This window comes from Sceloporus occidentalis, unplaced genomic scaffold (genome assembly GCF_023333645.1).
Source record: "Sceloporus occidentalis isolate IW3139 unplaced genomic scaffold, rSceOcc1.0.p SCAF_2, whole genome shotgun sequence".
Classification (NCBI taxonomy): domain Eukaryota; kingdom Metazoa; phylum Chordata; class Lepidosauria; order Squamata; family Phrynosomatidae; genus Sceloporus; species Sceloporus occidentalis.
The window spans coordinates 186558103-186571162 of NW_028316982.1; the positions used below are offsets into that span (position 1 = coordinate 186558103).

At 39.8% G+C, this 13060-nt stretch overlaps 1 protein-coding gene across 1 annotated transcript in view; it reads left to right on the top strand.

Annotated features, from left to right (window-relative positions):
- The first annotated feature begins 667 nt into the window (after window positions 1–667).
- Window positions 668–13060, top strand: part of LOC149319459 (peroxiredoxin-4-like) — a 32559-nt gene continuing 20166 nt past the window's right edge. Inside the window, exon 1 of the mRNA XM_089511754.1 lies at window positions 668–749. Coding sequence (XP_089367880.1) covers window positions 683–749 — 67 coding nt within the window. The 5' untranslated portion in view covers window positions 668–682. The remainder of the gene's footprint in view (window positions 750–13060) is intronic.

Consider the following 13060-nt stretch of genomic DNA (forward strand, 5'->3'; position numbering starts at 1 on the left):
AGTAACTTCTGCACATCAGATACCCTGAAAAACATTGACCTACATAATGTTTTGTTACTGTTATTCTTAAGAATAATAACATTGCACCCTTCATTGTCATACCATTTTTTTAATCCCAGGGGCCTGTAAATCAGCAAAAGCATGTTAAGATACAATAAAACCAAAAATTAAGAATTTGAATACTCCAGTAAAAAGTAACATTTAAAACCCACAAACATCTCAAGCACAGTTAGTGGGGACACAAGAGAGGGCCTTCTCGATGGCTGCCCCTAGACTCTTGAACTCCCTTCCCAGAGAGACTGGAATGACCTCCTCCTTGTTGTCTTTCTGTTGGCAGGTTACAACATTTTTATTCAGATAGGCTTTTAAAACAGAAAGTCTTTAAAGAACAGACTTGGGGTGTTGCACTGTCTTAACTGTACTATTTTTTAAGTGTTTAGTGCTTTTATCTTTTTTTAACTGCACTTCATTCTTTTCATGTTTGTTATGTTTTTTAATACTATTTTAATATTCACGTTTGTATGTTTTTTATTGTACTGTTCATTTAAATTGTAAGCCACTTTGAGTCTCAATTTTGGGGGGAAAGTGGGATATAAATAGATGGAGGGGGAGAAGGAGGAGGAAGAGGAAGAGGAGGAGGAGGAGGAAGAAGAAGAAGAACAAGAACAAGAACAAGAAGTTGATGCTCCCTGAATGTGTACACATGAACACACAAAGCTTCCCATTCCTTTCTGCAGCTTTGCTTGAAAGTAAGTGAAAGCATGTTTTATGCCATTTATAATTATTTCATGCTTTTTAGCTTACGTCCAGAATGTTTTGATATTCTTATTTGTCAGGCTAGGGGCCTAGGACTAATAATAGCAACAAGATCACACACTATTTCTCTTCTGTTTTCCTGGATTGGATGAAACCTCATCAAAAATAATTCCACTGCTTTGGCATTGCTAGCTAAAATTATTGTTGCCCTGTTACTGTTGTGTAAATCAAGCTAGGAGCCAATTCAATTGTATAATCAAATGCCAGTTGAGACTAAGCAGTTCAGTCTAGCGAAAGCTCTGTGCCATTGTTCTTTCTCACAAAATACCATAGGCTTATCTAGTATTATTAGCAGGAGGAGTATTAGTCTTATTATGCATGTCACTGTTATGTCAGAACTTTATATGGAAAAGATATTACACTTTCTTTTTGAAGCAAGCACAGAGCACCATCTTGTGCACTAATATGAGATCATGCATGCTTCAAATCAGTATCTTCTTTCAATATTCACATACACCCAGAGCAGTCAAGTATTACACATGTTGTTAATGTCATTAAAAATACAAGCACCATGTGAAGTGAACCATTTTCACTTGCTAACCAGTTGGATTCCTCATATTCTCCAAATCTACACAGCAGATTAGAGCCATGGAATCAGACTGCTTTACCTAACAGTATCTTCACACACTACAGGAAAATGTCAGTTAACAAAGCATCTAACAAAGAAATACTTTTTTATAAAGTTTTTTCACACACGCCCCTTCCATCCTTTTTTCCTTCACATCTTCTGTTTATCTGTACATTTTTAGCAACATTGGCATTGGAATGATGGTGAAGGAGGGCTGGAGAAACATAGACATTTCATTTCAAGTTACATATGCTTGTTTGCAGTAAACAATGCAATAAAAAAGTCTGGACTGGGAAAGACCTATAACTGATCTTACTATAGCCAGGTATGTTTGACAACAACAGCCAATGTAAACAGCAGCTGCCATCAGAATCCCTTACTCAGCATATGTCAACAGCAAAACAACGCAGAGCAGGTAATCTTGCTACCCACAACATGCTGAACAAACAAAACAAAACATAAATCTGTATGTCTGGCCACCAAAATGGCCAGAGTAGAGTCTGGTGAAAGAAAATGTTATCCCTGGATACATTTTACAAAGTCAAATGTGTGCTTCCTTGACTGAGGGGCTCTACAGACTGACCCTTTTCGTGCCGGATCAGGGCCCCGGCAACCTCACACTGCGGCCCCAATCCAGCCTTCCAAGGTCACAAAAAGGAGCTGCAAAAAGCAGCTCCTTTTTCTACCCTCTAAAGGGCACCATAGCCACGCCAGCATGGCTATATAGCACCCCTTCAGCGCTGTGTCATCTGGATGCAGCACTGGAAGTGTGTCATGATGCCAAGCACTGTCTGGAGTAGCGCACGGCATCAGAGCACCCGGGGGGCAGAGTCAGACATGCATCATCAGGACGCTGCTCCCTGACTCTACCCCCAGGCCAGCCTTTTAGGCCAGTCTGTAAAGGCCCTGAGTAAATGTAATGTGGTCTTCCTCATTTCCTATTAACTTCCATTTTACTGAGCATTATTGACTTTGATCATAATATGTTCAAAGTTTGTCCAAGAGAATAAAACAAATGGGTCCTAGAACAAATCAGGCCTAAACTCTCCCTGGAACTAAGATGTTTAAACAGAGGCTATCATACCTTGGATATATCCTAAGAAAGTATGACTCTCAAGAAAAGACCAAAGGTGGAGGGCAGTAAAAGGAGAGGAAGACCACATACCAGATGGATAGACTCAGTCAGAAAAGCCAGAACCCTGGGCTGCAGGACCTGAGCAGACAAGTTGAGGACAGGAGATCTTGGAGGTGCCTCATTTACTAGGTCATCATGAGGGCAGTTAATAAAACCAAACACACAGACAATAGTCTCACTTTAATCATCTTTGCTTCTGGTGAGAATTCAGCCTTAATTTGCTCTAGGATATATATGTCTGTAGAAGATTTCCAATACCTTGGCTCAGTCATTAATCAAAATAGGGATTGCTGCCGAGAAATCAGAAGACTAAGGTGTGAAAGGGCAGCTACGAAGTAACTAGACAAGATCCTCATGTGTAAAGATATATCATTGAATACTAAAATCAGGATTGTCTATGCCATTGTATTTCCCATTTCTATGTATGGTTGTGAAAGATGGGGGCTATACAGACCACCTCAAAGGGGCGGCCTGCAGCTGCCCTTTCCTGGCTGGATTAGGACTGCGGCAACGTCATGCCGTGGCCCTGAGCCAGCCTTTGGAGGACTCAAAAAGGAGCCACAAAAAGCGGCTCCTTTTTGCGTCCTCCAAAGGGCACCATAGCCACAGTGGCACGGCTATAAGGTGCCCCTTCAGCGCTGCATCATTTGGATGCAGCGCTGGAGGTGCGTCATGATGGTGCACACCGTTTGGAGCAGTGCACACCATCATGGCACTCTAGGGGTGGTGTTAGGGCAAGCATCATCAGGACACTGTGCGCTGACTCCTCCCACAGTCCAGCCTTTCGGGCTGGTCTGTACAGGCCCATGGACACTGAAGAAAGCTAAGAGAGGGAAATTTGAAATGTGGTGCTGGAGGAGAGTTGCACAAATACCTTGGAATACTAAAAATACAAATAAATGGGTCCTAGAGCAAATGAAGTCTTAACCCTCCCTAGAAGCCAAGTTGACTAAACTGAGACTGCATACTTTGGCTGTATCATCAGAAGACATTACTTACTGGAAAAGGCAATAATGGCTAGCATGGTAAAAGCAGTAGGAAAAGAGGAAGACCCCTTTACAGATGGATAGATTTGATCAAAGGAGCCATGGCCCTGAGTTTGCAAGATCTGAATGGGGCTGTTGATGATAAGGTAACTTGGAGGTCTCTCATTCATAGGATCAACATAGGTTGAAGTCATGTGGTGGCTGTTAACAAGATCTCTCCTCCTGCACCACATTTCCAATGAGTTAATTTTCTTTCTGTCAACTTTCTTCACTGCCTATCTTTCACAATCATACACAAAAATATACTTTCAAACAGCTTTCTATATTACAAGTGTATATTTTGTTTTACATCTTTGTTGCTACTCAAAATAATTAATTATACTTGCATTTCATACTTATCACACACACACACACACACACACACACATTTGCCTTTCCCTCCCTCTACAGCAGATTCTGAGGAGTAGATGGGGGGAACCTTGGGGAGACAGAGAGACTAATGCCCATTCCGGATGGGCATATAGTACATCCCCAGGACATACTAGGGTTAGGAAGGGGCGTCACTTCCTGATGCCCCTAACCCTAGTACGGACTCGGTCCATAGAAAATGGCGGCGCCCGTTCTACACGGGCGCTGCTATTTTGACGTCGCGGACACATAGTGTCCGGACATCGTGCGGTGGAAGTGACACCACGAGCGTGCGACTAACGCCTCATGGCGCCACTTCTGGGGCACAAAAAGAAGTGCCATTTTGGCACTTCTTTTTTGCTGCACCCGGGAACCATGCGGTTTGGCCGCTGCGGTTCCTGGACACAGCAACCGGCGGCGGCGGCAGACCGCCGCTTTTAGGCGGTCTGTAACACGCCTAAGATGACTAAACTGAGGCTGTCATACTTTGCACATACCCCTCCAGTGAAATTTTCCCTGCCCCCTGTGAAAGCTGTTTCATTGACAGAAAGGGTTAGTTGGCTATTACCTTCAGTCAGGTGAGCCATCTTTACATCTTTTACACACTGTTTCCTTGTTCTTTCCCCAAATTTCCTTTTACATTCCTGGCATCTCTTTGTCCCATTCTGAATCTACTAGAGGACAGAATGCTTAATACTAGCAACTGCTTATGTAGAAAGAAGACTGTTAGATATCTGGAAACAAAAATGGAGGTGGCTAGCACTAACAAGCAGGCTGTAAGCAGGTCAAACAATGGGAAATTCACTATATACAACCCATGTGAATATGAGGTACTCCAAATCTCAAGTGTCTAACCTCTCCGTTTTTTTAATAAGACAAACCTGCAATGCTGTAACATAGCTTTTGTTTAGAACAGCAGGCCATTCAACAGATTTATTCTAGAAATATTTAAGGAGCCTGATACATCTGTTCTAACATCACTGAGTGTTTCTTTTTTATTTATTTCATTATATGCTCCTTTGTCTGACCATCTGTGCTGCTTTGATAATAGTAACTCAAACGGATGTTATGTAGTTCAATAAATCCTCCACTCCACTGACTTTCCCCTTATGGTAGGTACATTAAAGAATTATTCTTTCTGTTTTCTCTCTTCCAATCATGGCTCATTCCGTATCATCCAAGGACTCAAATCATCTTCTTCATTTTTTGAACAGATAACTGTATAATCTGACAAATTAATTGTAATTCTCTTTGTAATACAGCATCATAAAAGATGAAACTCAAACAAAAAAACTTACATGGTTTAAAGAGATCCCAAGAGGTACCAAAGGCACCATACTTGGTGATATCACCTCCGAGAGGCACCATTCATTTTGTATGCTGGGAAGGAGTTGTAGGTTTATCATCAGCATAACAATGTACTTTTCAGTCCTATGTTTTTCAATAACACTTCATCTGTCAGATGAATATTAACTTTACAAAATCAAATCAAATCCAATAGCTCCATCTATGTGACTTTGTGTTACTGTTTGCATCCTTGATAATATACATGGCTTCAGCAAGGAAGGTCAAACTACTGTACTAGATGTACCTTTGTAAGTGGGTTCCATTATTACCTGGCATGAAAGAATAGACAGAAATTATTTCTTTTAAAAGCGACAGATGCTTAACAAATTGAGGATCAAGATCAATTGCTTGAAGGGTCAATTCGCTAAAAAAGGCTTGTGTGCCTCAATGAGACAAGAGAAGCATACTTTTATTTTATTTCTATGCTTAGGAGCCAGACTACTCTCCACACCCTTTCTTCAAGGACATCCAATCCATAGCTCAAATTCATACTTGAGAAAAATGTCAGTCAGATGTAGTTTGGTAGTACCAGTGAGATGGCTATATCCTTTCAATCTGCACACACATTGAATACCAAGCACCTAAGCTTTAAGAACAAGGCAAGATGTGGCAGAAAATACCTTCAGCAATGAATGAACAGTGGATAAAACAGAACAAATTATATTGTGTAAAAAAGTGAAGCATAATATATTTCTATCTAGGATATTCAGAATATATCCCACATTGTTTTCCACAATACATTGAAAGTGGTTAGATTTCATGAATCATCAGTTTTAGGTTCAGGAATGATTTGGACAATAAGAAGCAATAGTGGAGGTTTAGAGTATCCTTACCTTTAGAATTCAAAGATGTAGCCATGTTAGTCTGTAGAATCATTATATAGAGAGATCTTGTAGCACCTTTCAGGCTAATTGAAAGAAAGAAATTGGCAGCATGAGGTTTTGTAAACTTAAGTCTACTTAAGTCTCCTTAGGTAAAGTTAAAGGTATTCCCCATTGACAAGGTTGTCAAGTCATATCCGACCATAGGAGGTGGTGTTCATCTCCATTATTAAACCGAAGAGCCAGCACTATCAGAGACTACTCTGTGATCATGTAGCCAGCATGATTGCACAGAATGCTGTTTACCTTCCCACCAGAGTGGTACCTATTTATCTACTTGCATTTGCATGCTTTCAAACTGCTAGGTTGGCAGAAGCTGGGACTAGTGATGGGAGCTCATTCTATCATATAGCACTCAGACCTTCAACAGAGTCAGCGTCTTAAAACTTGAGCCACCACATCCCTTAAGTCTACTTAAGTCTACTACAAATGCATCTGAGGAAACAGAGCTCATGCTACCAACTTCTCTCTTTCAGTTAGTCTCAAAGGTGCTACAAAATCTCTTTACATACTTACCTTTAGAGTATGTCATGGCCTTTAAGCTTTTTCATGGCAATACTTAATGACATTGAGAAAATAAGTTCTCTGCAGGATCTACTTCCTTAATGAATATCCTTTGTTCTGAAAACTATGGACTGATGGCTCTCAATGAGTGTCCTTAAAGGCAGGGATATACCTGAATATACCTGAATGAGGGGGGAAATTTCTCTTGCTCATTTACTTGGCAGGGGCAGAGTCAGAATTATTATTATTATTATTATTATTATTAAGCTTTATTTATATAGCACTGTAAATTTACACAGCACTGTACATACAATCTTTTAATTAGACGGTTCCCTGCCCGCAGGCTTACAATCTAAGAAGACATGACACAAAAGGGGAAGGGAGTGGAAGATGGAGCCAGATGCCTTCTGGGAAGGGCTCAGTTCCTTTGGGGAGGCCTGGTGGGATTGGCCTACCTTCTCTCTCCCTCAGAAGCCAGGATGGAGCCAGATGCCAATTAATGTGTTTAGGTAATCATTAAAAACCTCTAACAATTAATTCATTAGGTGTCCCATAGAAAGGGAGAAATTTAATGTTATAGTTTATGTTGATGTATTTAAATTATCATTTAATTAAATTTAACTGCCTGCACTAAAAGCATGACCAGCATGAAACAGAAAATGCCATCCATCATTTTATTCCTACCTCCATCTCTTTTCCCTGTTTTGTCCTTTGGAGAATAGGAAACATCTACAAATTTTTAAACATCCCATTTCTCATCCACCCCATGGAAATTCACTCTTGCTTTTATTTTCCAACACCTTTGTAACCTTCTATTTTTACATACATCCCTCTTTAAGCTGGATCCTGTGATCTAAAACTTGTAATTCTCTAACTTAAATACTATAGTAATTGGGTTTACAAAAAATTCAAGAGAACTAGCCTTTGAGTAAAGAACTAACTAGGAGTATCAAATGGCTCGGCTCTTTCCCTGTCTCTCATTCAATAATAGCTTAGTCAAGACTGTAATACTGAAATTAAGTTACTGCTGAAATTGCAACTTAAGTCAATCACTGTAGCTAAAAAAAAAAAAAAGATAAGTTGTCCATGTTCATTAGAAAATGTTTAATTAATTGATAACTTTCTGACCCTAGAGTTCCTATTTCTGGGCATATGCCTGTGTGGAAAACAGAAAGGCTGTACTGCCATTTCTGAGTCAGACTCAGGCAGCTGAGTTTTTGTCTGTGAAAAATTAACTCATGTTAATTAGTGGATAATTATAAATATATGCAGACATTAGAAAATGCCATAAGCCTCCTTCCATAGACAAGCCCAAGTAAGCACAGCAGCCCTGTAACACCTCAATATTTTTAGAACTGGAATACAGGTAGCAACTTAATCCTGCCATCTAGTACTTATACTTTCTATTCTGTATAAACTGAGTTATAGCCCTGGACTTGGTGGATGAAGAATTGGATACAAATACAAACAAACACAAATAAAGATACTGTGGCCTAAAATTTACTGTGGAACTGGTTTCTGCTATTGCAGACAATGCTGTGATTTGACTATGCCATCATTATGAACTTATGCATTTTCTTCTTTACTTTTAAATACAAGATGTGAAGCAAGTTTAAAAAAACAAAAAACCTCCAGATTTATTATCACTGTTCAGTTATACAACTAACACTTAGCAAAGCTTGCATAAGCAAAGTTTAATGTGCTCATCCACTTGAATGGCTTTCCCATTACAAATTCAACTCTGCATTTGCCTTTTTTAAGTAGACTGAATCAAGAAATATTACTAGCCAGGATTTTATGTTCCCAAACACATCATTCCAAATGGATGAATATTCTGTCGCATAGAAGAGTACGGCTCAGATTTGACAATTAAGGGTGCAGATCAATAGATCAAATTATAAGCTTTTGTAATGTAATAATACAAATGTTGACATGTTAGCACTGCAAATGTTTTTATCACTTTTCAGAGTCAATATATGTCTTTGCAATTTGGATGGATTATTTGGTCAAAACTATTATTTAGAAATAGTAAAAGAACATATTTTCTCCAGAAAATAAAGATGTGAGTTAAATTTTATCAGATTTGAATACCATACTGCCACACTTACACAAATACATAAAATAATCAAGCCTATGGTATGCACAATCATTATTTTAATTATTTTTAATTTATTTTTATTTTTTAAAAATTGAATGTATCTTCCATGCCAGTGTGGATCATTTGTCCTGTTAACAGAACAATGGTTGGTTTTTGGTTTTTTGCTTAATATTGCTGCTTCCCTATACTCTTTTGCCAAAGCCTGAGACACTACCTTTTCAGATGAATTGTTATCATCATTACAATACCTGTTCACATTGAAGCAGAAAATGCACTTTGGGGCTTTAAAGTAAGTTGGGAGAGGGCTTTGGTGCTGTGCTTAGAGAATAGGAATACCAACACCTGCAGCACCCAAAAATCAGATCTGCACCTGCAAGTTACACGTTCACATGCAGATGTCCCAACCTTAATTCCAGACAATGTTTATGAATGATTAGGACTGGCTATGGATTCATCCTTACCTCTTCATTATATGTTCTTGTAAGTCTTCCTATCTCATATGCTTTTGGTGATCCAGTTATGAGTCCACTGAGTCCTAAGAACCTACTGGATCACACCAAAAATCTTATTTAGTTCAACCTTTATTCCCAAAATGGCCAACCAGATACCTGTGATGATCCTACAAGTGGGACATGAATACCATCACATCCTCCAACAACTAATGTTTAGAGGAATATCACCTCTGATGTCAGATTTAATATCAGAGGTTTGTAATTTTGTATTTCCACAGAAGTAGACCCCAGTAAGAATTATTAGGCCTTGATAGCCTTATCATCCATTAATTGATCTAATGCCCTTTGTAAGCCATCCAAGTTGGTCATCATTTTATCTTGTGATATCAAATTCTATAGTTATACTATGGACTGTGAGTTCAAAGACATGCTATCATTTGCCTGTTTTGAATGACTACCACTTGCTTCATTGGGTTCTCATGTTATGAGAGAAGGAAAGAAGCATTTCTTTGTCCACATTCTTCATACCCAATCCTAAATATAACAACTTCTATCATGTCTCCCTTTACTCACCTTTTTTCCCTAAACCAATCCCATAAATCTTGCAACCATTGATCCCCAATATGGAATCTGGGTCACAATTTTGACTGAGCTTTTCACCAGTTCCTCTGTCTGGTTCATTTCCATCTGGTCTGGGAAGCAGGGTTCTTGAGTCATTCCAGCTGTAAAGCTGCTTCCTAATGAAAGTACTCAGAAATTATCAGAGTTGATAAGTTGTTGCTGGGGAATTTAGTCTTGGATATCCCGTATTATTTTAAATGCTATTTGGATTGTAATTTTGTATTTCCATAAGTAGATCCCAGTATGATTTATTAGTGGATTTTTAATCTCAATGTATTAATTTGTGTAGTTATTTAAATTGAGGAGCTTTTGTTAGTGAATCATACTGAAATGTTATATTTTAATTTTCTAATGTTTGAGCAAGCCATGTTTGAGCACAGCTTGTCATGAAAAAGCAGCATACATTTGAAATGATGATGAGATTTTCTCATTATTACTGATCATGCCAGAAAGTAAAAATATTGTTAAAGAGCAGTGTTTCCCACTGTCTGGGTATATATGGTTTACTTCAGACTTTAAAAAACATCCATAATAAAAGTCTAGGATAATTTCTGCAGCAAGACAGTTGAAATATTACTGTCTGCTGAAACAAGATAAGGGGTAGCTCTCTCTGTCACAAGGTATGGGGTAAAACCTACATTTCATGTCCTGTCTATAAATACAAGTAAGAGTTTGTGCTTTTTCAGGCAAAATTAATTTAGTCTAATTTAATTTAGTTTGAAACACTGGGTACTTACCTACTAAATGCAATTGACTAAACTCTTGAAAATTCAAGACAGTAATTTATTTAATACCTGCTGCAATCATTTCAGTTTCATCTCAAGGTCTTCCTTGTTTGTTACAGGCCCCTGACCACTTCAAACAGCTTTACTGAGAGACATTGTGCAGATGCAATGGTGGCAGTGAAGAAGGATTTCTTCACTGCCACCACTGCCATGGCATAGACTTTCCAATGAGCTCTAGCACATGTTCAGTTGGACTCGCTCTGAGTCTTCCACCATTGTCGCACTAGTCTCTGTCCCACTCGTTTCATCGCCATCAGCTCCCAGATAAACCAGGCTGCTTGCTTAGCTCCATGGAAGAGGATGCTTAGGAGCAATCATGTCCACTGCCCTGGCCATTTCCCTATTGCAAAGATTAGCCAAGATCTTGACAGGATCACTCACCAAGGTAAAAGGAAACTCCCCAAGAGCCATCATGCATTCATCTGGATCCATAATCCTCCTAGGGTGGACCATCTTAATCAGTCCCTCAGCCCTGCAGACATGTTGGTGGTTCTTTCTCTGGAGTGTGCTGATTTCCTCAAGCCACCCAGGCAGCCCCTTATATCCCTTTCAGGTAGGGGAGCAGGCTAATAACCTCCCACCCCCCACAATAGCTATGTTTTCCTTGAAGGGGATTTTTATAGAGGGTGTATACACATTGCAAGGTGAAAGGAAACTCCCCAAGAGCCATCATGCATCCATCTGGATCCATAATTATAACGGTTTGATACCTCTTTAACTGGCATGGCTCCGTCTTAGGAAATCCTGGGGTTTGCAAATCTTAGCAAATCTCTCTGCCAGAGAGTTCTAACACTATGTTTCAGGGGATTGCACTAGGGCAGGGGTTCCCAACCTTTTTGACTCACGGAGCCCTAATTTCTGTGATGCCTATCCTATGTCTTACAAGTTAATGGCGTTTAGTATATAAGAATATATTCTTATTCTTTAATTTCATTCCATTTTTATTTCTTTCATTTTCCGGGAGCAGCCATGGAGAAGTGCATGAGAAGCCTTTAGGGCTCCTTAAAGCACAAGTTGGGAACTACTGCACTAGAGAATTCTATGACCCATACCAAACTGCAAATCTCAGAATTCCTTAGGAGGGAGCCATGGAAAGTAAGGAAGCATCAACCTGCTGCAATTGTGTCATGTGAATACAGCCATAGAACACTATCTATAATGGTATTCTGTATCAGCATCTTAAAATGATGCAATCTATCTTTGCAAAACTCATATTCTTTTCAAAGCCGGCTATACCATGTTTGGAGAGAGGGGGATATGTAGAGTATAAAAAGTGCAGTCAGAAAGAACTTTTAGCAGTAATGGTGAAGGGTCTTGAAACCATGCCCTATGAGGAATGCCTTAGGGAGCTGGGGATGTTTAGTCTGGAGAAGAAAAGGTTAAGAGGTGATATGATAGACCTGTTTAAATAATTGAAGGGATGTCATACTGAGGAGGGAGCAAGCTTGTTTTCTGTTGCTCCAGAGAACAGGACACAGAACAATGGATGCAAACTGCAGGAAAAGAAATTCCACCTCAGCATTAGGAGGAACTTCCTGATAGTAAGGGCTGTTCGACAGTGGAACAAACTCCCTGAGAGAGTGGTGGAGTCTCCCTCCTTGGAGGTCTTTAAACAGAGGCTGGATGGCCATCTGTCGGGGATGCTTTGATTGAGAGTTCCTGCATGGCAGAATGGGGTTGGACTGGATGGCCCTTGTGGTCTCTTCCAACTCTATGATTCTATATGATGCTATGATTTTTTAATATGCTTACAATCACTTTTCAGCCTCATATAGTGCCCCTAAAACAACTTATAAACATAATAAAACAATGGCCAGAACAATCTATACACTACATTGTTACGTAGCCATGGTAGTTACATAGCTGTGTACTGAATTCCAGCCCAATCCCAACCCAAGAATCCCCACTTTCTGGTCAGCAGCCTCTGCTATCAATGAGAGTCTGCTGCCCTGTCACTCAAAAAATGACACATTTCCATCCCACTTGCACAAGTGATCTCTGTTGTAACAAGCAGAAACAGGGTCGTTGTTGCTATCTCACTTTGTAGCAGAGATTGCTTGTACAAGGGGAGGTGAGAACATCAGGCAGCTGCTTCCTGAGTGACAAGGGAACAGATCCGCATCAATTGCAGTGACTGCTGCCTGGTAAATGGGCATTAGGGTACTTTCTTGGCCTCCCCTCTATGTAGCCCCTAAATGAAGGGATACATAGGGATTGTGAATACAAAGAAATATAGAGTTATGTGTACGTAACTACCCAATAGGATTGTAGCCCACATATTTAAATTCACAGTTAAATGAGGTTTCCTTCCTGAAGGCTATGAGGAGGAGAGTCTATGCAAGCTTTCCAAGGGAGGAAGTTCTAGAGCTGATACTCGCTTACTAAGGAACCATGTCCTGTCACTGTCAGGAAGCACATCTCAGATGCTGGGAAGGTGTGGAGCAGAGTTTTCCCAGACA